This window comes from Poecilia formosa, unplaced genomic scaffold (assembly GCF_000485575.1).
Source record: "Poecilia formosa unplaced genomic scaffold, Poecilia_formosa-5.1.2 Scaffold18, whole genome shotgun sequence".
NCBI classification, from domain to species: domain Eukaryota; kingdom Metazoa; phylum Chordata; class Actinopteri; order Cyprinodontiformes; family Poeciliidae; genus Poecilia; species Poecilia formosa.
Window position 1 is genome coordinate 3,582,809 of NW_006799957.1, and position 25,803 is coordinate 3,608,611.

Here is a 25,803-nt window from a genome sequence, read left to right on the forward strand (position 1 = left end):
TATTGCTGTTGTAGTTAATTTGTAACATACATTAATCTAGAATTATTGGAAGAGCTTAGAATAGTTGAAGAAGCTAAATTTGTTGGTCAAATAATTTTCTGTTTCAACCAGAAACTTATTCAGACACTTTGCACTGGTATGAAAATAACTACATAGTAGATGTGCATGCCAGAATCTATTGGTGCATCTGAATGGGTAATAAATGTTTTCAAAGTCAATAATCAGAGAGAAAATGTGAGAAATACTTCTACTGATATTCAGTAGAGAGTAAGGGTTTTCTACAATAGATATTCTCTGCAGTAAAACCCGGTCACTAAATCTTTCATAGGCTGCTTTTCCTCAAGAAGAGCTGCAGAGAATCCAACCACACTCAATCTGAATTTACACCCTGAGCCGTTTGTGTCCTGGCAGAGTTAATGCTGTGTATTTGCCAAATAATTCTGCATAAATCACTTTTGGGAATCGGATGACATTTAGAAATGTAGGGTGCTGTTTTGCTGGTGACAAAATGAGCTTGTTAGCTTTATGGGAACAAGTGGAAAAGCTCTGTAGGCATGTAATCTTAACAATGACATTGAAATTGGTTGTAGCTAAAGGAGACTGAGTGAGCCTGTTGAAGAAGATAACATAGACTTATAATCCCAGGAATATGTCTGTGGGTTTAGTTATCATCACTACAAATACTTAGGTTCTTATACATTGGTTCTTTTTTTTTAGGCATTTTTTTTGAGCTGCCTCAAACTTTGCTGTGAGATGAGGAAATTGGTTTTTAACTTGAAGTTCAGAATACTACCTATATTTTTTATTTAAAACAACTATGCAAAATTGGCAGCTATACAGAAAAAAAGATGACATTTAAAGAGGAACTCCTGCCGAGTGTGTGACTTCCCTGAGACAAAATGGCTTTTTTTAGAGATCATTATGGGAGTCAGTGACACATTTGCAGAAATCAAGACCTGTCTTTGTGAGAACATGTTGTCACACGTCTGTATTTAGCAGTGATATCAGGTCTCACACAGTAACAGAAGCCTTTCCACTTTCTCTTCTCTGAAAAAAAAAAAAAAAGTTGTTAGTTTTCTCAATAATTTCCTGTCATGGAAACTTGAGACTTGAAAAGTGTTTTTAGAGGCGGTATGATGACATTTTTAATTTTTTTAATTTTTTTATTTTTTAAATAAAACTTTATATCAAAACTGGATCAGAATTTGTGCTGAGGATGTTATTATTGCTCTCACTACTGTCAAGGGAGCCAATAAGTGTGCAGCTGCAGAATTATTGTATCTCTGTCCTCTACTTCCAACCTCCTTGAGTCAAAGCAACAATATATGACAAGATTATAAAGCCATGAAATTCGAATAATCTAAGTGGTCTATCTATTTCTGCAAATGTTTTTGTGTAAAACACTGTCTTAGTTATAAGGACCATTAAGAACCATTTTCAGTATGTGAAAAAAAAATTCTAAGTGAAGTATCTTGTTAATGTAATAATACCCCTTTAAAATGTTGTTATATTTCAGCTACTAACTTTAACACAAAACTGGGAGGGGGATTTTTATGAAAGGCAAAGATAAAGTTAAGACCTGCCCAAGCCATAAGCAAACTAAGTGACTGTTCGTATATTATGGTTGACCTGTCATTGTTTTCCATTACTTTGCCACTGCAATGTACTGTTTTTGGTTGTTTGTTGTTTTACTGTCCTTGCTGAAAATACAAATAAAACACATAAATTACCAGCCTTGCATTTTATGCAGAGTATTTAAAAACACAAATTCAACTATATACACAGGCAAGAGTCAAATAAAACTAAGCCTTAAAAACAATGCCTATTTTTCATTTGACTTCACAACTATGCTCTATTTTGTGTTAATATACCACACACAAACCAAACACACTAAAATGCTAAACTGCTCAAGAAATACACGACAGATATATTATATATATTAAATTTATACATTTATAAGTAACGTTGATTCACACTGTATTATTTAGGGGAACTCAATCAATTAAAGTTAATTGTATTGTTCATGAAAGCAACAAAAGCTTCAGCTGAAGTGTGCTAAAATCACATCTAAAAAAAGTCCTTTGAAATCTTTGTTTACAGTAACTGCCATAATTAATGTTGTGCAAACAGTTACAGTCAATGCTGCACTGTTTTCTCAGGCCCTGTGGCATCTGTGTGTTTTGGGCCCTGTCTATAATTAGAAGGTTTACAGAAACATGCAGAGACTGGTCTGTATCACTGCAGCTCCATTTCCACTGAAATTGTCTTTGTGACTTGACAGAAAACATATCAAACTGTTAGCACAACTGACATAAGTTATAAATATGAATGTTAATGTAATACCTTGATTTACTTTGCTTTTTCTTCATAAAGATTGAACTGCCAAGTTGATCACTTCATCTGAACACATTTACAGTCTTGGTTTGAGCTGACTATTGATGTACAAAGTTTACATCTTCATAATTTACCTATTAAAACCTCTGTGCACAACTCATCCATCAGCCTATAAGTTATTCTTTATGTCTTGTTTGAGAAGGGACACATAAAACAATATTACTTCAAAATGTAATTTGTTATTCTACATCTCATTTGTCACGGTTTTTGAGCACGTTCACACATAGAGTGATAATAGTAGGTGAAGTATGGAAGTGCCTTTTAATGCCTTAGGAATTATGTTGCATTTATGTTTTAATACTTTAAAAATGGAAAATAAAAACAGGACACATGATCAAAAGAACTCAGTTCCTTTGCAACTTATTTATGGGGTGTCACCAGAAGCTTGTGTGAATGGACACTTTAGTAGATTTCATCCTGGATAGAATGCAAAAAATAACAAAATGAATAGAAAAATGATCCCACAATGTCAGACTTTTGAAACAACTTTTTAACAGAAAGGCTTACAATGTTCTACTTTTCAGGGTTGATTATTTTCCTACTTTATTTGTCTGAAATTTCTGTATTTGCTATTCTTAGCAACAACGGCAGGATATGGTTCCCTCTTCTGTATTTCGACAAATTTAATAAATGGATGAGCTCAACTCAGCTTTTGTGTAAAATATTGTCATGGGCCAATTTACTGTCAAATTAAACTGAAAGAAAAAGAATGTGATTAATAAAGGACAGAGCTTCCTTGTTTTACCCCGCTTTTCTTTTTTACTTGTTCGTTGGGATTTTTTCCTTGATTAAAAAAATGGTCAGGGCCACATAAAATCATTCCAATGGCCTTGGGCCCTTCTTTGGATACCCTTGGTCTAACAAAAACAGATTAAATTATGAAGTTGTGAATTCTAAAAGTTATTAAATCTTGAATGTAAAACCACATGATAGTATCCATCTGAATCAAAGCTTATTTTGTTTGTTTTAAAGTGATCACTTAAAGTATGCATTGAAATATTTGGAGCTTTGCCACATGTCGGGCATCAATCACACTGGGGCACAACAAAACTTGCAAAGCTGCAATACGGCAGTGTTGTGTTAGTAACCTATTGCCTGGAGATCCACTCATAAATGGGTAAGGGCAGCACTGTTTCTGTTGAAGCTGAAAGAAATACTAGCAATGAAACTGATAGTAGAACCAAAACAAGGGGAGACAGGTTTCACAAAAATAGGGCCGATGGGGTATTAATAGGATCTGGTGGAGTTCAATTTTAGTAGTCAGAAAGATAAGTGCGAGGAAAAGCAGGAGGACCCCCTGCTGGGGCGGCTCATGCAATATCTGCTTGGAGCTCCCCAGCAGGCGCCAAGCACCCCATACCAGAGTGTCGAGCTTTGATTCTGCCAGGAGCACGTTCGCTTTTTTAATAAGGGGGCAGCTCGTCTTATTTCTCCCCAGACCCAACCACAAATAGAAAGGAACACAAAGGCACACGGAAAAAAAAAAAGCACACACACGCTAAAATCAATGTTTTCACAATTTAATTAAAACTGATTGTCAGAAGAATAATACTCAAAATCTGTGCTTTGTGTGGCTAAGTGAAGAGATACAGCTGGATTTTATATAATATGTATATATTTACACACACTCTCACACTTGTATATCACATATGTACAAAAGGAGAAATAAAGCATTGAAACATGAGTCCAAGAGTTTTTGTGGAGATATTTCCACATTGATGCTTTGCTAATCTATTTACACCTCAAATCATACCTTTTTTTTTTTATGAAGTTGTATACCCACTAACTTCACTACCACAATATTGACCAGGTGCTGTAGTATTATTGCATCAAACTCTGATTATTTGTTTTTGGAAAAAATGGAATATGGAGTGTATCCTAGCATGCTAGTGAAGTGCTGAAAATAAATGACATTTTCTCAGTATTGTGATGCTCACAGAACGCTTGACCTGAATTATGCAGTCTTAATTTTGACACCAAGCACCTTGGGAAGGATTTGATCAAGATAAATATCTACGCAGTAGAATACTGCCACCAAGTGGAGGAAACAATGCCGGTGCCTTTATTTACAGTGGTAAAGTGCAGCTTCTTCCCCACTCTGATGAAATATTTTCCCTGACGCTTAACCTCTAAACAAATGTCAGAGACAATACTCAATTCCTTATTCTCCAATTAACTGCTGGCAGTCAAGTAGTGATTTGTTTTCTTTCCTTAATGTGCAACAAACGTGAGCTGGACCAAAGCAGTTAAACTTGCAACAAGAATGAAACACAATCTGAGTGAAAGATGTTTGTATCACATCAAGCTTAAGGCACATTAAATACATTTCATGGCATCAATAAAGTGTGCTACATGGATAAGAAATGTTAATGATCCAGCTGCTCGTTTCCGTGGCAATCTACGCACCAACAAGAGGTTTCTACTTTTTTTTTTTTTTTTTTTTAAACAGAGGTTTCAGAATACATTTTAACTTCTGCAACAGTTTTCTAAACACAGACAGATTTGATTTCTCAGGTGATGAATGAGATGAACCGGAAGTGATAACTGAACACACAGCTAGACAGGAACTTGGGAAGGGGAAGAGGGAAGAACCCCTGGAGTTCATGAAACAGTAAAATTAAAAATGCGAGAAAATAAAAAAATCTTCTATAAATGATCACCCTTAAAAACAAACATTCATCCAATTAGAATTTACAATCCCAGTCATTACATTCAGTGATCCAGTCAAACTGATTAACTGCTGCGTTTAATTTAAACTTTTTATGGCGTCGGAGCTGCAGCTTCCTAATGGGGTTTTCCGGCTGGAACCTCGTATTTAAAGACCACACTGAAGAGTTTTCCTCCCAGTCGGTCAGCCAACCATGAGTTCTTGATGACGGCCATCTTGAGGCTCTCACAGCTGAGCATGGCGTAGTAGTTGGTGTGGATGGCTCGACCCATTCCCTCGATGATCACCAGGTCGGTCTGCCGCTCCCTCACCAACATCGCCAGCACCTTGTCCAAGCGGCTGAGGAACCACAGAGGAGTCCGTTTTGAAATTATGACTTTACCGCCGTGAGGACGTCTCCAATTTTTGTTCTTAAATGGGATATTTGCAGCATTAATACTATCCACCCACCTCAGATCCAAACAGGGAGAACTGGAACCATCCTGGACTAATGTCAGCCTGTCCTCCCTCAGGGCCGAGCTACACAGACAAAAAAAAAATGCAATTTGGTGCAATGCATGAAATAATTACTGATGTAAGTTAAATCCTGAAATCACCCGTACTCAATCACAGGATCCATTGCTGCGATTCTTTCTGTCAGAATCTGGAGTTCGCTGTTTGTTACGTCATTTAAAGCTGGACCGGAATTACTGGCTAACACAACCTGTAAAGTGAACACATATTACAAATTACATATTACAAATTTTAAGACACATTTCATAAAATGTAGCATTTCTGCCACTCTGTCTTCAGTTCCTCACCTCTGTTCCCCGAGAGAGAAGCTCTCTGACAAAGGGCATCACCCCTAAAATGATGTCTACTCCACTGTTATCCACGAAAAACAAGGCACACCGATGAGGAGGACCCTGCAACAGAGAACCAGGATAAACTGCATTGAAGCATTAATCACAAAGGGCATGAAACACAAAAAAACATCTGTCAAGAAGGAGTGTTGTGACATTTGTTGAGTTTCCACTTGAAGAAGCTCAAATGAACTATGTTTTAACTAGCAGGCAGTAGAAATGTCTGACCTTTAATCTCTCGAGCCACTGATCAAAAGAATCAACGAGCCATGGTCGATCTGAGGAAAAACAAAACATTAAAAACAGTTTGAATGAAAAGACTTTTGCTGAAGTATTTTTTCCTACCAGTTTAAAGTAAGAATAGGGAAACAGTCCTATCTGATAAATGTACATATTGGATAGAAGTGCACAGACTTAGAGGAATATAAAAGCTGTTTTGAAAGCTTGTTGCATCAGGCAAATGTAGTTTTACATCCTTCAGTAAGATTCGTTTTGGACATTTGTGTAAGGGAAGACAGGCAAAGCTATTTACAAAAGCCATAATCATTTTACCCTTCGCATTGCAAAAGTATTAGTAAGCCTTGAACTCTTTCACATTTTTTTGACAAACCGTGTTTATTCAATCACTTCAACTTTTAAAAGAAGTGCTGTTATGTGTTCCCAGGCACGTAGTGCACAATCAAGTAACTATGTTACCTTCAGTTGTTACAAAAATGCTGTACATATTAAACATGACTTAAAAGAATCTGACTTTGTAATTTTACGCCTTGAAATTGACTTCTGTCTCTGTGAGGAGCTCCTGCTCTTTCCGACACTCTGCCTTCAGCAAATCATCACAACAATCTCGCATCATAACAACGTCGATTGGATTACAGTCCAGTGCTTTCTTCGGAGTGTTGGACTGAAATGGTTTGTATTTTAAGCAATCACTAAACATGTGCTCTGGTCAGATGATCAAACATTTTGACCTAAACTGGTAAAATGTCCCCCAAAACACAGTCTGGTTTTCTGCATTTATATCCATATTTATAGGTTTGTGGTTAATAGCTGACATAAGGTTAAAAATTGAAAGAGTTTGAAAGACACTAGCAAACTGAACAATAAGCTATGTATGTTTTATTTCTTCTTGCTCAACCCAAAAGCACACAAAACAATGTCTACTCCAGATAAGAGATTATTAGAGAGACTACATTGTCACTGAACCCAGACACAAACTCAAAGTGGATGTTAAATATTTTTTGATTCAGAGATAAATGCTGCAACTGTAATATCATGCTCTTTTTGTTCCTGATTAACAGACATAATTAAACAGAAACGTTTGGATACCTTCTAACCGTCGTTTAGCTTCCTCAAACCCAAACTCAGGGTTAGATTCCAGGACCCTGTATGTATAAAAGCAAAAGTATGAGAAAAGAGTTTGAAACAAACTTAAGAATGATTCCAGTGGATCACAGTAAAATGCAAAGTTCCAAATAAAAATAAAAAAGGATTAGGACTGAACTGCATTCAGTCAAAAATATTGTAGATTACAACACCAAAAAGAGGAGCAAAGTTTGTTTGAAAATTTGTCATGGTCATAGGAGTGAAACTAATTGCTTAGTTTCAGTCCTATTTTTAAATATTTGGAGATTAACAAAGTACGGGCTGACTAAAGCTGAGAACGCACTAACATTTTAAAAGCAGTTTTACATTTGATTACCAACCAGGAAAAGTCTGCGATTGTAGGAGCCAGTTGGTCAATCAAGTTGGGACAATAAATATGTTGGCGAGAGAGGATGGAAAGGCTGAATTCTGCAAGTATGCGCGTGAGATATTTGGCCCATTTCCGTCACAGCCAAGACATATTGAAAAATTTTCGAGCAGAATTTTTTTGAGTTTGAACTAATTTCAAATTCAGTTTCTTAAAAAAAAACTATTTGCTATTTATAAAACGGTATTAGCTGATTTTGCCAATGTTTTATATGCCAGTTTTTCTTTTTTTTTTTAATAACTGTACTAGTTTTTGTTTATACTTTTGTCCGTATCTAAATGCTACAAATTTGTCTAAGACGTAAAACATTTTTTTAAATAAATTCAGCTTTAATTTAAGAAATTAATTTGTGAAATAAATTATATCATGAACGTTAACCTAGGGTTTCCACCATAGTTCAAAATGTTCAGTTTGCTTGGTAAATCATGTACTCTGTGACCCCATAGCAGGTGAAGTTGCTACGGGGCAACTTCACCTGCCCCGTAGCAACAGCCTGGCTGTGAACAGCTTGGCTGTATGATCTCCAATCTTTCAGTAGGGAAAGAAAAATCTGTTAGTATAAACTCCTCTTTTTAAAATCTATAAACACTGTGAAAGCTGTGTAAACCATAATGGATGAAAGAAAAAAAAAAAAAAAACAATCTCAAAATGTGTACTTTATATAGTAATCTTACTCTGACACGGCCTTGGCCCCCCAGTCAAAAACATTCCCAGCCAAGACGCCCCTAACCAGAGCAAACTGTCTGTCCTCCCAGCTCAGCTCCTCCAAGGACTTCACTGCTTTCTCATAGTACTTGAGAGCAATGTCGTTTTCCCTTTCTTTAATCTGAAACGGAACAAAATGCAACATTGCAGTTATTGCATTAAACCAGTAACAGGCTTAAGTAAGTCACACTTACAACTGCAAGAAAATGATTAAACTACGACAGTGCTTTGTTTAATTTTAACACATGGAAATCATTTGTGTCGCTGTAAGACTGTAGAAGACTAAATGAGTGACAGTATGGATCGGTGAGGACCAAACTAGTGTAGAGCACAAACATAACAAGGAGAGTAACAGATTTGACAGGTTTCACTCAGACCTTAGAGTAGGGATCAGGAAAGTTGAACTCGTTTAAACAGTGTTCCCTCGTGTCTAACAGACTTCTGACAGTGAGGGATCCATAAGCACTAGGTGAGAAGAAAAGCACTCTACATTAGCCAAAGAAAAACATAAACAGACAGCAGAGCTGGGATGGAAGCACGTTTTTCTCGCAGATTATTTGCGACAGACTGAATTTATAGAAACAAAAACTCTAAGTTTGACATCAATGATTGTTTTCCCCAATCACATACCCAGACATTAAGCATCAACAAACTAAATTACAACTAATGCACACTTACTTAGCACAGGTCACTCCTAAAACCGAAATAATAGATAGAATTAACATTAAAAATTCCTTTGAAATGAGGAGGCAGTAAAAGCAAGTATGAAGACATGAAGCTAATGCAGACAATGAGAAGGTTTTTAGTTTGGATTTAAAGGCAACCTCTAGGTTAAGCTGAAGCAGACAGGACATGCAAGAACCCTTACAATGGCTGATGGCGCAGAGTTTGGAGTTTGTGTAGATACTTCTGACGAAACTTCTCAGCTCGCTCGGCTGCCTCCGGTATGTCCGGCTGGCTCGCTACAGCTCTCTTCACCACCTGCTCCAAGAAAGAAGAGCCACCTTCAGTCCTGTTCACAGCCTGGCTGGACTACATTTTTAAGGCTACGACTGTCACATGGCGAACATACAGAAGAGGATTAGGCCATGGGAGGGAAAAAAGTTTAATCCAATACTGTGTTGAGATTTGTTTTAATAAATATTTCAAAACATAAAATCTATGAGATAACCTAACTTCAGAAGTTAAAATCTTCTTAAACGGCTCGCAGAGAGTAATCCTAACGTCCAAATTAAAGTTAACAGAAGCAAAGGGAATCTCTAAATTGGGCTGCTTGAAAAAATTAGACATAGATCTAACTGTAACAGTTCATGTATTTTTAAAATTTGATTTTGAAAGTATTTTTGCAACTGTTCACAAGTTTGTCTGAATTAATTTCAGTTATCTTACCCCATCTAAAGCTTCTTCAAAGCAGGATAGCCAGTATTCCCGGGCCTGAGCGTCCTCTGTGAGGTCGACTGTGTCGGGGATGTAGGAGGAAGGATCCTGGAGTAGAGGCAAATTCACCAGCTGCCTATCCAGACGGTCCATCTCTAACATGTCAAACTGGAAACAGCAAAGTGATATCAATCAACACAAACTGTAAGTTTTGTTCAAAAACAAAAAGAAAATAAACTTTTGAAATGTTGAAAATCACTATCCCTCAGCCCACATACATTAGAAATAACTTGAAAGTACTTCTTGCAGCACTGGCAGTTTTTTCTAATGTTAGTAATTTTCCTCCAATTTGACACAAAGAAGGGTTGGAGCGACAAGTTAAGAAGAAGCAGCGAGTTACAGCAGGACTTAGTCCTAAAAGCCACTAGCAAGACAATTCTCCCAGCTAAGCCGTGAATCTCTGCAACTTTTCCAAAGTTAGCACAAGCATCTAGGTTGCCACTTTCATCAATGCTCTCCCTGCCTGGCCAGTCAGGTTTGGTAGAAGGCCAAGCTGTGAAATACTGCTGTCATTTTCAGATTATGAATAGAACAGTGTGTGATGCTCAAAGCACAACTCCACTTATTCAAAATCTCATACCTGATCTGTCTGGTGTGTTCCTTGGTCTTTGTAATGATGTTTGTTCACCAGTTTTCTATAGACACACATTTCTCAGAGAATGTGTGTTTATAGTAACACTAATTTACACACAGTTGGACTATCTACTAATGAGGTGATTTAAGGGCATTGATTGTACTTATTGCATTTGATTGTATCTGTATTTGATTGTGTTTAAGAGGCTAAATACAAATGGAAGTCACACTTTTCAGAAATTTAATTTAAAGGCTTTTAAAACCAATATAAAACATTTTTTTCTCTACTTCACAATCACTATTTTATGTTCTCCAATCACATACTATCTCAAAAAAGCATATCAAAATGCAAGATCTATGGCTATAAAGGTTCAAGATACTTTTGCACTGGATACTTTTGCAAGCTACTGCATACAAACTCTTCTGAACTGCATGAAAAACAACTGATCTAAAATATCACCCTGTGATGAATTTATTCCTAAATGGATGCAAAAACATTCCCAGGACATCTAAGAGTGAAGGGAATATTAGTTTCTATTTTTCTACAGAAGCCTAAAGCTTCGAAGCACCACATCAGGAGATGAAAAAGCACAGTGCACACTGTTATTGACCACTGGAAACAACAAGCAAGTCATTTTAAATCATCTGGTCAGAAAATAACTTGGTTAGAAACAAATTAGAAGCAGGTGATTTAGAGCTAAGCAGCCTTACGTCAAACAGAGCAAACATGGTTTCTGTCACGGCTTGAGAGTTAAGCTTCAAGCTATGCAACAAAGAACTGTGAGCAGAGGCAGTCAGTGTGTCATTAAAGCAAGGAACCACACGAAGCAGGAGGAGATACTTACAGGAAACTGAAGGAAAGAGTTAGGTGAACAGAAGAATGTGTGGAAAGGAAATGGATGATTATCAGACTCAAAATGTGGCTTTGTATGATTACAATGATTATGGTTTTAAATAAAGAATTTTAAAAAATGAGAAAATTATATTGAAAAAAAAAACAGAAAATGGATGCCTTTGTGTGATAAATAGGCCAAAGGATCATATGACTTACTGTTCCACTGCGAGCACGCTGCATTGGATTCATGTCAGGAGAGACACTCATCAAACCGGAACTTCCTGCATAATTTTCACCCCAGCTGTACTGGTTTGGATCTAAAGAAGAAAAACAACCTCATAATTATATCCATTAGCATGTCGATGACATTGTAATAATATGATTTTTGATCTTTTAAATGTGGCAACACAAGAAGATATAAAATCTAATGACACTATTTAGTTAAATCCAGTCACATGAGCTGCAGGTATGACATTGAAACAGGCGATTCACTCATTTCAGTCCTGAGGCCCTCTCTCCTCTGATTATGATGCAATCACTGAAACTGGAATATGAGAATGGTTGCAACAGCAGTAGCAGCTTGTGGGTTTGTAAAATGCATCACTTAATTTTTTTCCTGTGATTTGTATTGCTATTTATGCTGGCTAAACATACTCCTATGATATCACTGCAATGTTAACATTTCTGCATGGCAAGCTGTAAAATAGCAGGATTCAGCTAAGATTTTCCTCAGCACCTCCACCGCCCTACATTCCTGTGCAGAAATTCAAGCTCTTACAAGTTTCTATTTAGCCCTTTTTTTTTGTACTGCGTCCTGATGGGAGTATATACCAGACTGATATGTCCTTACTATCTTCCTCTGCTCCTTTGAGGAAAGCTCCAATGGCTCCAAGATAGCCTTCATGTCTCAAAAACAAAGCCTGAACTTCACCCTGCAACAACACAACATGAGGGGGCTCAACATATGAGCAACACATAGAGCAGATGATGGAACTTCTGTGTCATAAAAGTAAATAAATCCTACCTTTGTAAAGAAATTGATGCTATAAGTTATTGTGTGCATGGTGACAGGGTGTCCTCTGATAAAGAAGCCTCCAAAGTACACTCTGGACAGGTTGTGGAGTTTGGCGTACAGACAGGCTAGCTGTCCGATGTCGTTGCTGATCATATGGAGTAAACTCTTGGCCATGTCTTCGTTAGAGAACTCTACAATTCAAAAACAAATTATATGAGAAAACAGTCTTCTATCTCAGGAAAAATATAGTCCCCTGCAAATGTAGTCATATCACTTATGACTGTCGTGTTACAACCACACATTTTAATACTGTGCTCCATGAGGCGTTTAAAGCTTGAGATACTGTTTTATACCCTAAACTTTAAACTTTGCTGCAGTTGTGTCCCTTGACTGTTTGCTCTGTTTCTTTACCTTCATGATGCTCTTTGTTCATTACTGTTCTCTCACAAACTAGACAACTTCTGAAGGCCATTGTCTTCATTAAATTTTAATTAGGAGTATTAGACTAAAAGGGGTGGAACAGAAATGCACACCACACTTTTCATAATGTTTGGGGAAAAAATGGAAATCATGTATAATTTCCTTACCCAATTACAAACCTGCATTACTTTAGTGTTGGGGGGAAAAAATTAAAACCTAAATTGTTTTGTCACAGGTTAAATGTTTTAGATCGTGAAAATATATTAGACAAAGATAACTTCAGGCAAAATGAAATCCAGGATCCTCGAAGATCCTGGTTTACTTTTTCACAGCAATGCACTGGAATAAAAAAAAAAAATCCTCTAAGTTTGTGGTGTTGTGACAAAAGGGGATGCACTGAAAAAGCACTGCAAGCCAAAAAAGGGATTTGTATCTATTAATAATATTGGAATTCAGAATAAAGATGAATAAACTACAACAGCAGTTGCTCCACAGCAGGAAAGGGTTAGCTTTGCTGCCGTTTTATTTCCTAACATTTGAAATATCAGTATTGGGTGAAAGGCAATCGTTTTCATTCATCATTATGACTAAATGAACCCTGTGTTAATGAAACAACGCAATGTACATAATGTATTTAAATAACATAATTATGTGTGTTTTAGCATTTTAACACAATAATATGTTTAAAAAGGTTGTAGCTACTGAGTTATATCTTTAAAGACCCCATTAACTTTCACTGATGGTGGTTAAAATTGAGTTTGGTTGCCAATGTATTGAAATCTAAAATCTGTAGGTCATGAAAAAACAGAAACCAAAGTCTAAACTTTCACTAAAAATTGTGTTAATGATTTTTAAGTAGCTAATACACAACGCTGTAGCTGCTGTCAATTCAAATTGATGGTCCTTTTAAAAAATGGTCCACACTGTATTTAATTTTGTAATATCAATAAACTGCATATCCAAAATAATAATAATTCTTGCAGTCCTCCGGGAAAAGACGTATGCTCAAAATATATTTCAACATGACATCCGTTTGTCTGTGCATCACCTTTGTCAGCTGTTGCAGACTTCCCAAAACTACTTGCTATTAGATCTCCAGTCAACCCCAAACATGCGTAAGATCCTCCGTAGATGTCTTTGACAAGCATATCGACGCTCGAATGCTGTCCTTTGGAGGCCAACTGTAGTAACTCATCAAATCTCTGCACACGAGAAAGATAAATGCAGTTTAGGAGACTCGAGGTAACTGAAATGCACCGAGATGGCAGCACAATAAATGAAATAAAGTAACAACTACAGAACTTTATTAGAGATACCTTTGTCTTGGTGAGCAACGCTCCAAGGCCCCAGAATGTTCCACCGCCTATTGAGCTTCCACCTATTCGCTCAAATTTGTCCTCTGATTCAACCTGTCAAAAATACACAAAGATGTGCATAAGAGGATAAATATGTCAAAATAAAGAAAAGGTGCTGAAAATTCATGCTCACATCCAGTCTGACTGTGTGTGAGCAGTTTGGCAAAACAAACTACCTTTTGTGTTTTCCTGTTTTGCTTTCTAGATGAGCAAAACAGGACAACACAAACGGACATAATACTTACACCTGAAGGTCTTCAAAGAAATGACTTCAGAGGAAAAATGGAAATACGTGCAACACTCTCAGCTTTTTACTTGTAAAATCTTTCTGCTTCATAACTTTGCATGACTTTGTGTTGGTCTATAACACTAAACCTACTGAAGTTAATGGTAGAAAGAACAGTAAATATGAACAAATTTAATTTTGTGAGTCACTTTATTAAGAGGTGTAAATACGGTATGTCAAGATACCGTATAAGATAAGTAATTGACAATACTATTTAATTAGTAGTTTGTTCACAAATGGAAATGAAAATACAGCCAAAAGCTCATAAGCTCATATTTATACATAAGTTACATAAATTCAAGTTCTCTATAATTACCTTGACTATTGAGACCCCTGAGCCGATGTTCACAAGCAGGTAGGGGAAGATGTCAGGATTAGTGGTCTGAAAGCGGAACTCTGAGTCAGCATGTTTGGCATAAACGAAAGCCTCATGAGGGATGTTCTTCAGCACAAAATTACAGCCCTTGATGAGACAGGTCATCTCATCCTCTTTGTCCACTCTGCCACAGTGCAACACACAAACAAATATGAGACAATCTCATCGCTCTGTTAATAATCGTCAGGAATCTGATTTTCCTACAATGATGCAAGAGGACAAACATTTCAAATGAAAAGCAGATCTAACTTCACAGCTATACAGGCAGATTATAAAAATAAATATCATCTGAACTTTTAAACTTCTACATATGCAGCTTCTAGAACAGTCAGGCTTTTCAATTTAATCTGTTTTGTTAGCTGGCAAATTAACTCTCACTGCAGCAGAAATTATAAAGATAAATAAAGGGCTACTAAACTCTCAAAACTTATATCCTTGAAAACAGAAATACAAAAAGCCCGTTCCACAACACAAACTCATATTACATTGTCTGCATCAGTTACAGTGAGAACTATTGTTTATTACAGTGTTGTTCTATGGAATATACCCGAATTAGGCTTTCTTTTGCTTTGTACATGCAGACTTTCCAGTTCAGTGTTGCTGGAGTATTACTATCAGCAAATCCATTTGTTCTCTAATGACTCGATTCATAGATGTACAAAACTGTTTCAAAATCAGTTTTTTATTTCATGATGTTGGTAAAAGTAAAACTGCCATTGGTAACATAATCCATTTCCCCTATTATAGTAAACATCACACTCACAGTTTATTGAACAGTGTTTGATTTACTTGAAGATAAGTAGATTTCTTTTGAAATCAACAGGTTTAATAGTCTATGCATTTAAGCAGCTATTGATTCGAATGGGAGCAAGTTCTTCATTAACTCAGACAAGGTCAGAACTCCATCAAAAAAAGAAGTAAAGATTTTATTTCAATATCGGAGCTATCTTATCTACTTTCAAAATTACTGTTACTTTTTAAAGTATGTATCACTTTCCATTTAAATAGTGCTTGTTTATTGGGATCAAATATATAGAAGTCCCAATTTTTCTGCTTCATTGCCACATGGTACCTTACTTTTGGCTTAATGAAATTGTCTCATATTATTATTACTTTGCTTGCTTACAAGGACAACCTTATTAAGTAAGAAATAAATCCCTCTGTTCTAAGAATACTCTCAAGTTGTCAGATGATTAACTATAAACCGAATGAATCAGAAAGCAGGCTAAGTTGCCTGTTTTATTTTAAGTTTTAACCATTCTACATACTGAGATTACTCAATATTAATCAGTATATTGCAATGCAATGTAATAATTAGCCCTATTGCTGTGATATTTGAGTCCCAGTTGTGTATAGCACCACTGCTGCAACTCTGTAGTTATGATGCACAGCCGATGTGCCAGAATTTTCCAAAATGCCCCCCAAATTTTTTACTGTCTGGCATGGATGGTGTTATACAGTGTTATATAAATTGTTCACAGTCAATTCCTGAGCACATTCTATTGTGTCTTCAAACTCCAGTAAAAAACACTTACATATTACTGGGAAGGGGGTATTAGGTTGAATGAATGTGTCAATTAATTGTCATTTATTCAAACTAAACTGAAAGAGAATTTATTACATACACCATTGCAATATATTAAAAACTAAATTTGGTAATTAAAGGTCCCATTTTCATGAGTCTCAGCATAAATTAAAGACAAAAACAAATTAGTCAATAATTTCAGATTGTATAATGTAGCAGCTGTCTTAACTTCTAACCTTCACACGTCTTGTGAAATGAACATTTTTGTAACATACTTTACAAGGCATGTTTGTATACTCACTTGAGCCCAAGTTTCCTTTCTATTAGCTCTTTAAACTTGTGCGCCCCTCCACCTGTAGCTTTAATGACTTTGGTCTCGGTGTTGACCAGGTGGTCTTTGATAAAGTCCAAGCACGTCTCAATGTAGGCATTTTCAAACTTGATAAAGTGCAGGCGAGCTGTGACCTCTTCCTGTACTGATATTTCATACAGCTTGTCGCCTGCTGCTTCCTGCGATTAAAGAAAGGATGATACGCATTGAGAATCTCAAAAAGAAAAAAAAAACTCCAGAGGCTCCCCACAGACTTTTGTTTATTTATTTACAACCGTACCTTTGTGCTGTGGTCGAAGGATCGTACTTTGGCCACTTTGTGTTGAACAGTAGAGTAATAAGCAAGCTTAGTCAGAGATCCACCTGTTAATGTAAACACATAAGCAGTAAACAACAGAAACCGTGAGCTAATGTGAAAATGACAAAACTGGTAACAGTTCACCAAGTTGCGGTGGTTAAAACATCCGTTTCAAACAAAAACAAACGTTATCAAAAAAAAAAAAAAAACCCTCTAAGACCTTTTCCCAGAGAAATTACGCTACATCTGACACAAATAAACATTAGAGTGTCTTTTAAGAAGCTACGATGCTATTTGTTTTGTTTACTTTTATCTAAGAAGTCATGTGTTGCAGGAGCCTTGCCCTAAATGTGAGGATTAGCTACATCGCTACAAAAGTTATTAATGTTTCCAGAAGAGGTACAAAGTTTCCGATTACCTATGTCTATGGCAAAGCGCTTTGCATTCTCCATATTACGGAAAATTTCATCCGGTGGAAGGGTAATGCTTTTATCCATGGTGTGACTACTTGTGTTGCTGTCAACTCGACCACATTCCGCCATGGTCGGCTATGCTATGACGCCGCATACGTGCCGTACGTACAGTCCTCACAGGAACCAATCAGCTTGCACGCAAAGTAAGAGAGGCGTGAGCGTAGCGGGGTTGCCTTTCATTTTAAGACCTTCAATGAAACATAAGCTTGAAGGTAGTTTTCTCTAACAAACAGTTTTAACGTAGACTGCAATATTGTATCTTTCAATATTTTTAACATTACATTATATGTATTATATATATATATAGTATTTACTTGTAATCCAGTGAAAATAAGAGTCTTAATCTGTAAAAAAAAATTGTCTCATTTTCAGCCTTGGTCACTGCCGTCTAAAAAAAATTTGATAAATAAAAATAAATAAATAAATAAATAAATAAATAAATAATACCAGATGTTGCAATAATTTGTTCATAATAAAAAACATAAATAAATAAAAAACTGTGGTGATGTCTCTATATCTGCTGTCAAATATAATCTTTGTTGAATAAAAAAAATAACACCTTAAAATGTGTCTTTGATGTTTTTTTAATACACCATGATCAAATATATAAAGTAACTGACATTAAATCTTTGTGAAAGACCAATTTAATAGTTTCATTTTGTTGAAAAAATATGCTCCTTTACACATGTTTGCAAAAAACATTTTCTTCACAGAGAAGTGAAGAAAATCTTTCTTCACTTCTCTGTGACCATTACTAGTCACTAATGGTTAAAAACAACAAGTAATAAAGATGAAAAAAAAATACACAAAAATTGTGGCACTGTCCCAACCCACATAACGTTACCTGCAGTTTGTGTTTTTTTTTTTAATTTTTATTTATTTTTTTTGTTTGTTTGTTTCTTTTCAAAAATTAATGTTCAGGGTTGTTCAGGGTTCCTGATAAAGTCAGGAAAAAAACTGTATTCTTAGAATATAATTTTGTGACCTCACAAAGTAAGAAAGTATCATATCAGGAAGAAAATAATTTTAACTCAGAAATAAAAATGTCAGAGTGACAACATGATGTATATAATAATATATTCTTAATGTATTTATTATTTTCAAACCATTTATAGATTATTTATAGATATTCACCAAGATCTCCAGAGGGCGCCCTTTTCTGCACTGTTATTGGTCTGGACTGTGGTGGTCAGAGGGGAAAATACCTTTCAGGTTCAAGGGAAACCTGCAACTTTTTGTAATAGTTTAGTTGCCTTTTCTGGTTTTGTGGGTTAGCTCTTTGCTTTATCTAGCTTGGAAACTCGGTTCTCTTTGAGGGACCTGGACTCAGGAGAGGCTTAAGCTGCCACTGATTTGCTTTTTGCATAATTTCTCCATCAGACATTTTATGAGCTGCAGCAAGAAAAACAAAAGAATACATGAGTTAAGTGGCACTATGAGAAGAATAGTTGTCTTACTTCTAATGTTATATTTACCTTGTTGTTTAGAGTCGGAAGCGCTTGAGAGCTGCTCACTCCTGGAGTGATTGTAGGTGTCATGGATCCCTGGTCTATGCAGGTTTCTATAAAGAAGAGCTGATTTTTTTTTTCCCCATTCCTTCCTATTTATGAACATCTCCATCTGAAAATGAGAATCTTAATCTGTGCAAAGTTTCTCACAGTTTCAGCCAATCAGAGAGCCTTATGAGACAATAGGCAGTAACAGCCTATGTGCTGTTATTCTGCTTGATGGGACAATAGTTGTACCTCAGGGGAACAGGTGGATGACTAAGAGGGTAGGAGCAGGGACTTTAATGGTGCTCTGTGAGAATGTGGGAAACTGATGACACTGGAGAGTTAGCAGATCTGTTGACTATTGCTGGGATTGATCACTTTGTGCACATAGTCACATATGAAAAACAAATGTCACAACGATAAGCCTATAATATTGAATTGGAATAGAAAATAATGGTTTATAATCTAAATGTATCAGCCCTGACTAAAATATTAATTTCAGAGTAAGGACGCTGCAATACTATTACCGGAGTCAGAAATTGTTGATGTGCTAAAACAAGTACAAATGCTGTAATTAGGGTTACAATTATAAGAAAATCTAGTTAAAATAATTCATAAATAGTTTTAAAATACTCCAAGTCACCAAAGATGTTTTTTTTTTATCTTGGGTAAAAATGCGGGTTATTTCACCCATCTAAAAAAAAATGTGTGAAGACTGGACCTATGTGAGGGAGGTGAAAGGTCATTTTAGCCTCTTTCATTTGAGTGCCAGAAGGAGTCTGAAAGAGCTAAGCCAAGGAGAACTGGTCATGAAATACCAGTCGATGCAGAATTTACATTTTTGTTCTGGATTGCTTAACTTTCGATGAGTGAGTACTTGTCAAGGATTTGTGTGCTGGAAGTTCATGAATGATGCTAATCGCGAGTTAGCATTTAGCATTTTTGCTCGAGCTATTGGTAACTGTATTTATTATCCTTAGCCAGCTATGCTAAACAGATTTTTTATCACACAGTGGACGGAGAGGAACTCTGTGGACCTTTCTGTTGTGGATTGAATGGCCGAGTTTTGCCAGTGTACTCCATGTAGATAATGGTGAAGCAAATTCCAACTGAGCTGTTGAGTGTTACCTGGTGGTCATGGACAAGGCCTCATCCATCCCTCTGGGATTTGTTGTGAGTAAACTAAAGCACGTATATTACTTTTATGCTTGTTGTCAAGTAAAGCGACCATTTGTGTTATTGAGTTACAACAAACACAAGCTATACTATCAGGCTTGCAACAAGTTTGCTTATTTCAGTGAAATACCTGACTATAAATGGTCAAGCTCTGAAATGAATTTAAAAGGGAACCATTTTGCCGGACTGTGATATTCGATGTTCTTAATTTTTAGTTTGGATTAATTCTCCTTGATATCCCACCTGTGTTGGAACACACCCCAAATCTTATTAATTTCCATTATGTCATAATGATGTATTTTATTTACATTTTACTTTTGATGTTGAACTTGGGTTGATGTAGTTTAGAGTAAATACACATTGGCATTACAGTTCATAGTATTGTAGAATGGAAAGTAATACGCAGTGGGTCAAGGAAATCTGGGTTCCAGCACAATTATATTATGCTGACAATAGATTCAAAGACTTTTTTTTAAATAACACAAAAGTAGGTTTTTGTCAGACTGTTCAGCAAAAATGTTTACACACCATGTTATAAAGGAGCCTTTCAAGGAGCCTTGAAATGTTGCCATCCATTAGTGAAAATACATATAAAAAAGACTTTACAGCTCAATAATGACTCTTGCATAGAGTGGAAATGAAGTTGCCAAAAGTTACAAGGTTGGCAGCAACGAGAAAAAGTAAGAAAATAGAAACAGTGGTGAAAGACGCTTTCCCCTGAAGTGTGCCAACTCCCCTTGTAGAATAGTCAGGTGCTGGTGGGGCCGAGGATGCTAATCATGCTGAACTGTGACTCTGCTCCTCACAGCTTTCCCACACTTGCTCCATTCAAGGAGCTCCCGCTCAACAATGGACATGTGCCTTGTTAAATGCTAATTCTTCCTCACACAAGCAGCTCCTGGCTCATCCCCCAGGGTAATGTTTGTTGTTTAGGTAGTTCTTTCAATGAGGATGAGAGAATGACAGAAATAAGCATAAATATTTTGGCTGGAGTGTAACAAGTACTTTATAATGAGGCAACAAGCAAGAATATTAAACTCTGAAGTTTCATGGTTTTGTAAGATTAGGTCCAGACTTCTGAGCAACTAATGTTTTTCTCAAGGTAACAAAATTATTATTGCTTATATTATTTACAGAAGAGGAAATTAAACTCTTATATTTTTATTATTTGTGAGTTGTTCTAAAAGATCAAATAGACAAAAGAATGCATGGGACTTTTTTTCTCCTGTATGCAGATGTTAAGTGTTTGGGAAATTTATAAGGAAGCATTTTCAAACAAACGTGGTTGAATAACACGTCCTGCAACTTGAAATAAAATGAATGTTCACCTTTGGCTAAAATATTATATTTTAAGATTTAATCTTATTTTGGATATTCAAGAAGACAATTTTTTAAAACCGACAAAAAATGTCTTTGTGATGTTGATGCTACAACACCTAGGTAAGCATATTCCCAGCCTTGCTGAGTAAAATATGTAACCTTTTACGATTCACCAGTAAAAAATTCATCCCCTCCTTTCACAGACATCTTTGTCTAGTCGGCATCTATTGTCCCACAGGGGCTCTGTGAGTGAGTTTTCTCTGGTTTCCCACACTCTGTCCATTTACTACGCCCAAGAACAAAAGAAGTGTGTCTGGTTGCGCATCACATTAATTATGGAGTCAGTTTACGAGTTTTGTCCTTCTTCCTCTGAATGGAAATTCCTGTCATCCGGACTCGTCACTACTGAGCTTTTGTAAAATGTCGATGAGGAATGCAGACATCCTAAGGATTAATGAACATTCAAAAGCTCTTTTCCCTTTCTCTTAGCTTCAGATTGTTCCCATTGAATTCCTGGGAGTTATTTTGATGGATGGATGAAAGGGAACTATTTCTGGACTGTCCATATGAGCAGAAATGTCCCAAAAAATATTTTGAAAAATAATTTCTCATTTGTGACTGATCCAAGTCATGATACACAATACTCTGCTAAGGAGAGTATATATGATGTAAGACATTCAATGGAACCCCCTCCCCCCCCCCAAACATTTCTGTTAAAAAAATGTACAGATTATAATCAACAAAATGTGATCTACTATTCCTTGTCGGTTTCGGCTGAGTGCGATGGGACGATGAGCGTGTGCTCAGTCAAAGTCATTGATCCCAGCAACAAGAAGCAGCTCTCCACACACTCTGGGGTCACCACTTTCCCAGATTCAAACAGCGCTTTGTACGTTCTTCCCCTTCAGTGCTCCTGTGGCTCCCCTGAGATCAAACCATTATCCTCAAGGCAATAATACCATTCAGCATTTTGCATCCTTTATTGTCTCATTGCTCCCTCTGATTGGCCAAGACTGTGAGAAACTCTGGGCAAAGCAAGACCCACACATTCATATGTAGATTTGTGGCTATATAAAGGAGGGCTGCAGCCTCAGAGATCAGATTCTCTCTACTGAGACCTCTAGCACTGAGATCCAACAATGGCACCTACAATCCCTGCAGCAATGACCAACTCACAGGAGCATCTGACTCTGAACCACAAGGTAAATATAAAAATCCTGAAAAAATAATAATCTTTTATGAGCATTAGTGACATTTGCTGCATGCAGATTAAGTTCGCTAATGCTAAGTCCTCGTTTCTGCAGCTCAGAAAGCCTCTGGTGGAAAAGTTGCGCAGAGAGCGAATCAACAGCAGCATCGAGCAGCTCAAGTCTCTCCTGGGTCCAGAGTTCCTCAAACAGCAGCCAGACTCCAAGCTGGAGAAAGCAGACATCCTGGAGATGACGGTTTGCTTCCTGAGACGGCTTCAGCAGCAGCAGCAGCATCCACATTTGGATGCAGGAGCTGCTGATCAGGGCTACTCGAGATGTTTCCAAGAGGTGGTGCACTTCCTGTCCAAAGATGATCTGAAGACACAGTCCCAAAGAAGACTGCTGAACCACATGAACAAGCTGCAGTCTTCCTCTGAGAGGAACCTGAAAGACAGTTTTCCTATGAACTCCACAATCCAGGCCTCTATTAAGAAAAAGAGCCCAGCCAACAGCTCCCTCTGGAGGCCGTGGTAAAAACGTAGGACTTGCGCCCTGGAATTCAAAGTTTCTGTACTTCTACTCACTTATTCTTTTCTTATATCTAAAAGTCATTGCCTGTATCAAGGTGGTTTGTGTTGCCTTTTGTAAAGGCTAGAAAATGTTTTTTCTTCAACAAGAAATTCTGTTATTTTGTTTATGAAACAGTGACAAACGTGTAAGTTCATAGTCTAATTCTGTGATGTAAACAACATTATTCTCAATGTAAGTACTCGTATAATGTTGGCAGTGATGACAACCATGTATGTTTGTATGATTTGTTCCATTTTGGGGACAGTTTTATGTTCATGTTTTAACATGTTTCAGATTTATATGTGTTTTCCACATTTTCTTCTGATTGATCTGGCCTCATTGGTTTTAAAAAAATCTTAATTTCATGCTTTTTCTGTTAAGCAGATGAGATTCAAGACTAATGTGCTGCTTTATAACTCTGTGAGTGACAGCACCCATACCTTCAAGGAAGGAATCAATATTTGGAAAATGTCTCACAATGAATGTATCTCTTCAAACCAAGTGATGCGCAATAAAACAATCAGAAAAAACATTTGCTCGACTCATTTTTAGCAGATATGTGACTGTTTGAAATCAAGAATATTTAGTGTTGGAGGCTTTGGTTTATAAAAAAATAAGGGAAAAATCTTTGTAAGTCAAATGCCTCAGTAATAATAGTGATAACAGTCTGACTGTAGTATAAGTAGTTAGCAAATAATAATATGAAGCACAATGAGCCAGAGGACAGATTATGTTATCAATGTTTCACAATGCTGACAATGAATAAGTACATTTGTTCTAATTCTACAACTGATGGGCTTTTCTTGATTATTTAATATTTTACATCAGACTTTGCAGTATTCATTAACTTTAAGGTCTGGGTTTCTCACTGCTTATTATTAAAGTGCTTTGGTTTTAATTAACAGAAAGCAGGCTGATGGGTAATTAAAATGACATGCTTTTTCATATTTTATTAAAATATTCTGATTCAAATTTGAATAAAACATTTCATGCAAATTAAAAAATGTAAGCATATTTTAATCCCTCATCCAAATGTCAAAAAGAAAAAGGAAAAAAAAAGTTGCATGACTTTATTTTTTAAAAGTGTGAAAATACGATACATTTATTTAGTGCCCCTTATTCTGATATAACAACGCCTCCAGCAACTATACCATGTTCAAGCTCATTACTTGGGTTTGGTTCATTATTAGTTAAAAAATAACATGCATTTATAAAATATAGGCCTTTGAGAGACTTGAAAAGTTTTTTTTTATTTTTTTTTTTTTATTATGTTTTGTTTATGCCAAGGCTTTTTTTCTTCTTTTCAGCTATTGAATGCATTAATTGGATGCTGTATTTCTATATTTTAAGCTTTTAAAATGTTTAAGTTGGAAAATATCAGAACATAAAGTAGGAAACAAAGATTAAATTTATGTCTTGCATAATGTCTAAAAGTATGGAGTGTATGGCTATAAAATCCACTAAACATTTATTTGTAGCTCTTCAGTCATGTGGTTTATATTATATCATGCTGACAATTTATCACTACTTAAACAGTGTTATCCCTCAACAACAGTGCTCTAATAGGCACCACACTTATCCTTTTATATAAACTCAATCCAAAAGTGAGAGGCATTTGTGTCTTTATGGTAACAACAGTTTTTGGCAACACATCCAATACAGTGTTATTTCCTTTAAGTGGTGGCAAATGTTAGGAAAATGTAGGACAATTTGTTTGTGAAATTATTGTGTCACTGGAAAAACTTTCAAAAACATGACTTCCATTGCCAAAATGTTTTTGGTGAAGGAAGTGTGTTGGTATCTTTGTCACAAGGCTTTTCGTCATTGAGAGCAATTACAATGATGAAAGAAATTAAGATGAAAAATCCCTTTTATCGCCTCCCTGGCACAAATCTCAATCCTCTGCAATATCAGTACTCACCCTCGCAGAGAATGGTTTTGTGAGCTAGATAGAATAATCTGTTGGAAATCTTGACCTCAACCCAAACACTTGTGGGATCAGCTTGGGCTTGCTCTTCAATCCAGTGGAGCAAATGTTGGTTAACCAAGCTGGTGTCTAACATGCAATTCATCAAAAAAAAATAAATAAATAAATAAAAAATACAGATAATTCAAATGTAATAGCTTAAAGTACATTTGAATCCAGTTATAATTCAAAAGTGCCACGTTATACTAGTTGGTAGTATCGTAAAATATTTGATAACTGAAAAATGGGTTTAATTTAAAAGAGTCTGAAAACATGCACAAGACAAGACTTTAATCTTTAGATATTTATTTACCTGAAGTATGCAACAACACAAAAAACTTAAAATCCACTTTGGATGAATACAAACAAAAATGAATAAAATAAAAAATATGCATACACAGCATACAAAGAAAAATTGAATCCCTTTTCAGAAGAAAGGTTGGCTTTTAAGGATATCACACACACAATACCTTGAATCAAGGCAGAAATATACATGCAGTGTGTTGTCACACAGTGTTTAACTAGTCGGTATTTTCACAGCAGTCAGTTAAAATGGCACCATTTGGCAGTGTTACAACATGCTCAAGTTGAACAGATAAAAAATATTCTAATGAGATAAAAATGTTACTTATCAATAAAAAGAAAGTAATCATTGCATAGATAAGAGACCGGACGTCTCTAATAAATCTCATTTAGCAGCACAACATCAGTAAGTTGTTGGATATTACACAGTTAATAATCACTAAACTGTGACTTTATATCCAAAAATCTTATTCTGGCAACAGTTTAAACTACAACAAAATCC

The 25,803-nt window shown here is 36.2% G+C and overlaps 2 protein-coding genes across 4 annotated transcripts; one reads left to right on the forward strand and one right to left on the reverse strand.

Moving 5' to 3' along the window:
• Positions 1-3,898: 3,898 nt before the first annotated feature.
• pank4 (pantothenate kinase 4 (inactive)) lies at positions 3,899-17,384 on the reverse strand. 2 transcript variants are annotated; one of them, XM_016668946.1, is made up of 20 exons: positions 17,229-17,384; positions 16,793-16,875; positions 16,483-16,691; positions 14,597-14,780; positions 13,956-14,048; positions 13,688-13,841; positions 12,229-12,410; positions 12,055-12,136; positions 11,421-11,521; positions 11,215-11,220; positions 9,749-9,904; positions 9,228-9,340; positions 8,737-8,824; positions 8,329-8,480; positions 7,231-7,286; positions 6,133-6,182; positions 5,863-5,967; positions 5,665-5,765; positions 5,513-5,581; positions 3,899-5,401 (listed from the first exon to the last, which is right to left on the reverse strand). In XM_016668946.1, the coding sequence occupies exons 1-20, from the start codon at positions 17,350-17,352 to the stop codon at positions 5,179-5,181; spliced, it is 2,331 nt and encodes a 776-aa protein (XP_016524432.1). In that variant the 5' UTR covers positions 17,353-17,384; the 3' UTR covers positions 3,899-5,178. The 2 variants fall into 2 exon arrangements, with proteins under 2 accessions (XP_016524432.1, XP_007547099.1); XM_007547037.2 differs by lacking the exon at positions 11,215-11,220 and having other exon boundaries at positions 17,229-17,383.
• A 2,152-nt stretch (positions 17,385-19,536) lies between these two features.
• Positions 19,537-23,564, forward strand: LOC103134671 (transcription factor HES-5-like). Of its 2 annotated transcripts, none has more exons than XM_007547038.2 (4): positions 19,537-19,645; positions 19,790-19,949; positions 22,181-22,474; positions 22,577-23,564. In XM_007547038.2, exons 3-4 carry the CDS (start codon positions 22,412-22,414, stop codon positions 22,994-22,996), a joined length of 483 nt encoding a protein of 160 aa, XP_007547100.1. In that variant the 5' UTR covers positions 19,537-19,645; positions 19,790-19,949; positions 22,181-22,411; the 3' UTR covers positions 22,997-23,564. The 2 variants fall into 2 exon arrangements, with proteins under 2 accessions (XP_007547100.1, XP_007547101.1); XM_007547039.2 differs by having other exon boundaries at positions 19,790-19,946.
• The last annotated feature ends 2,239 nt before the right edge of the window (positions 23,565-25,803 follow it).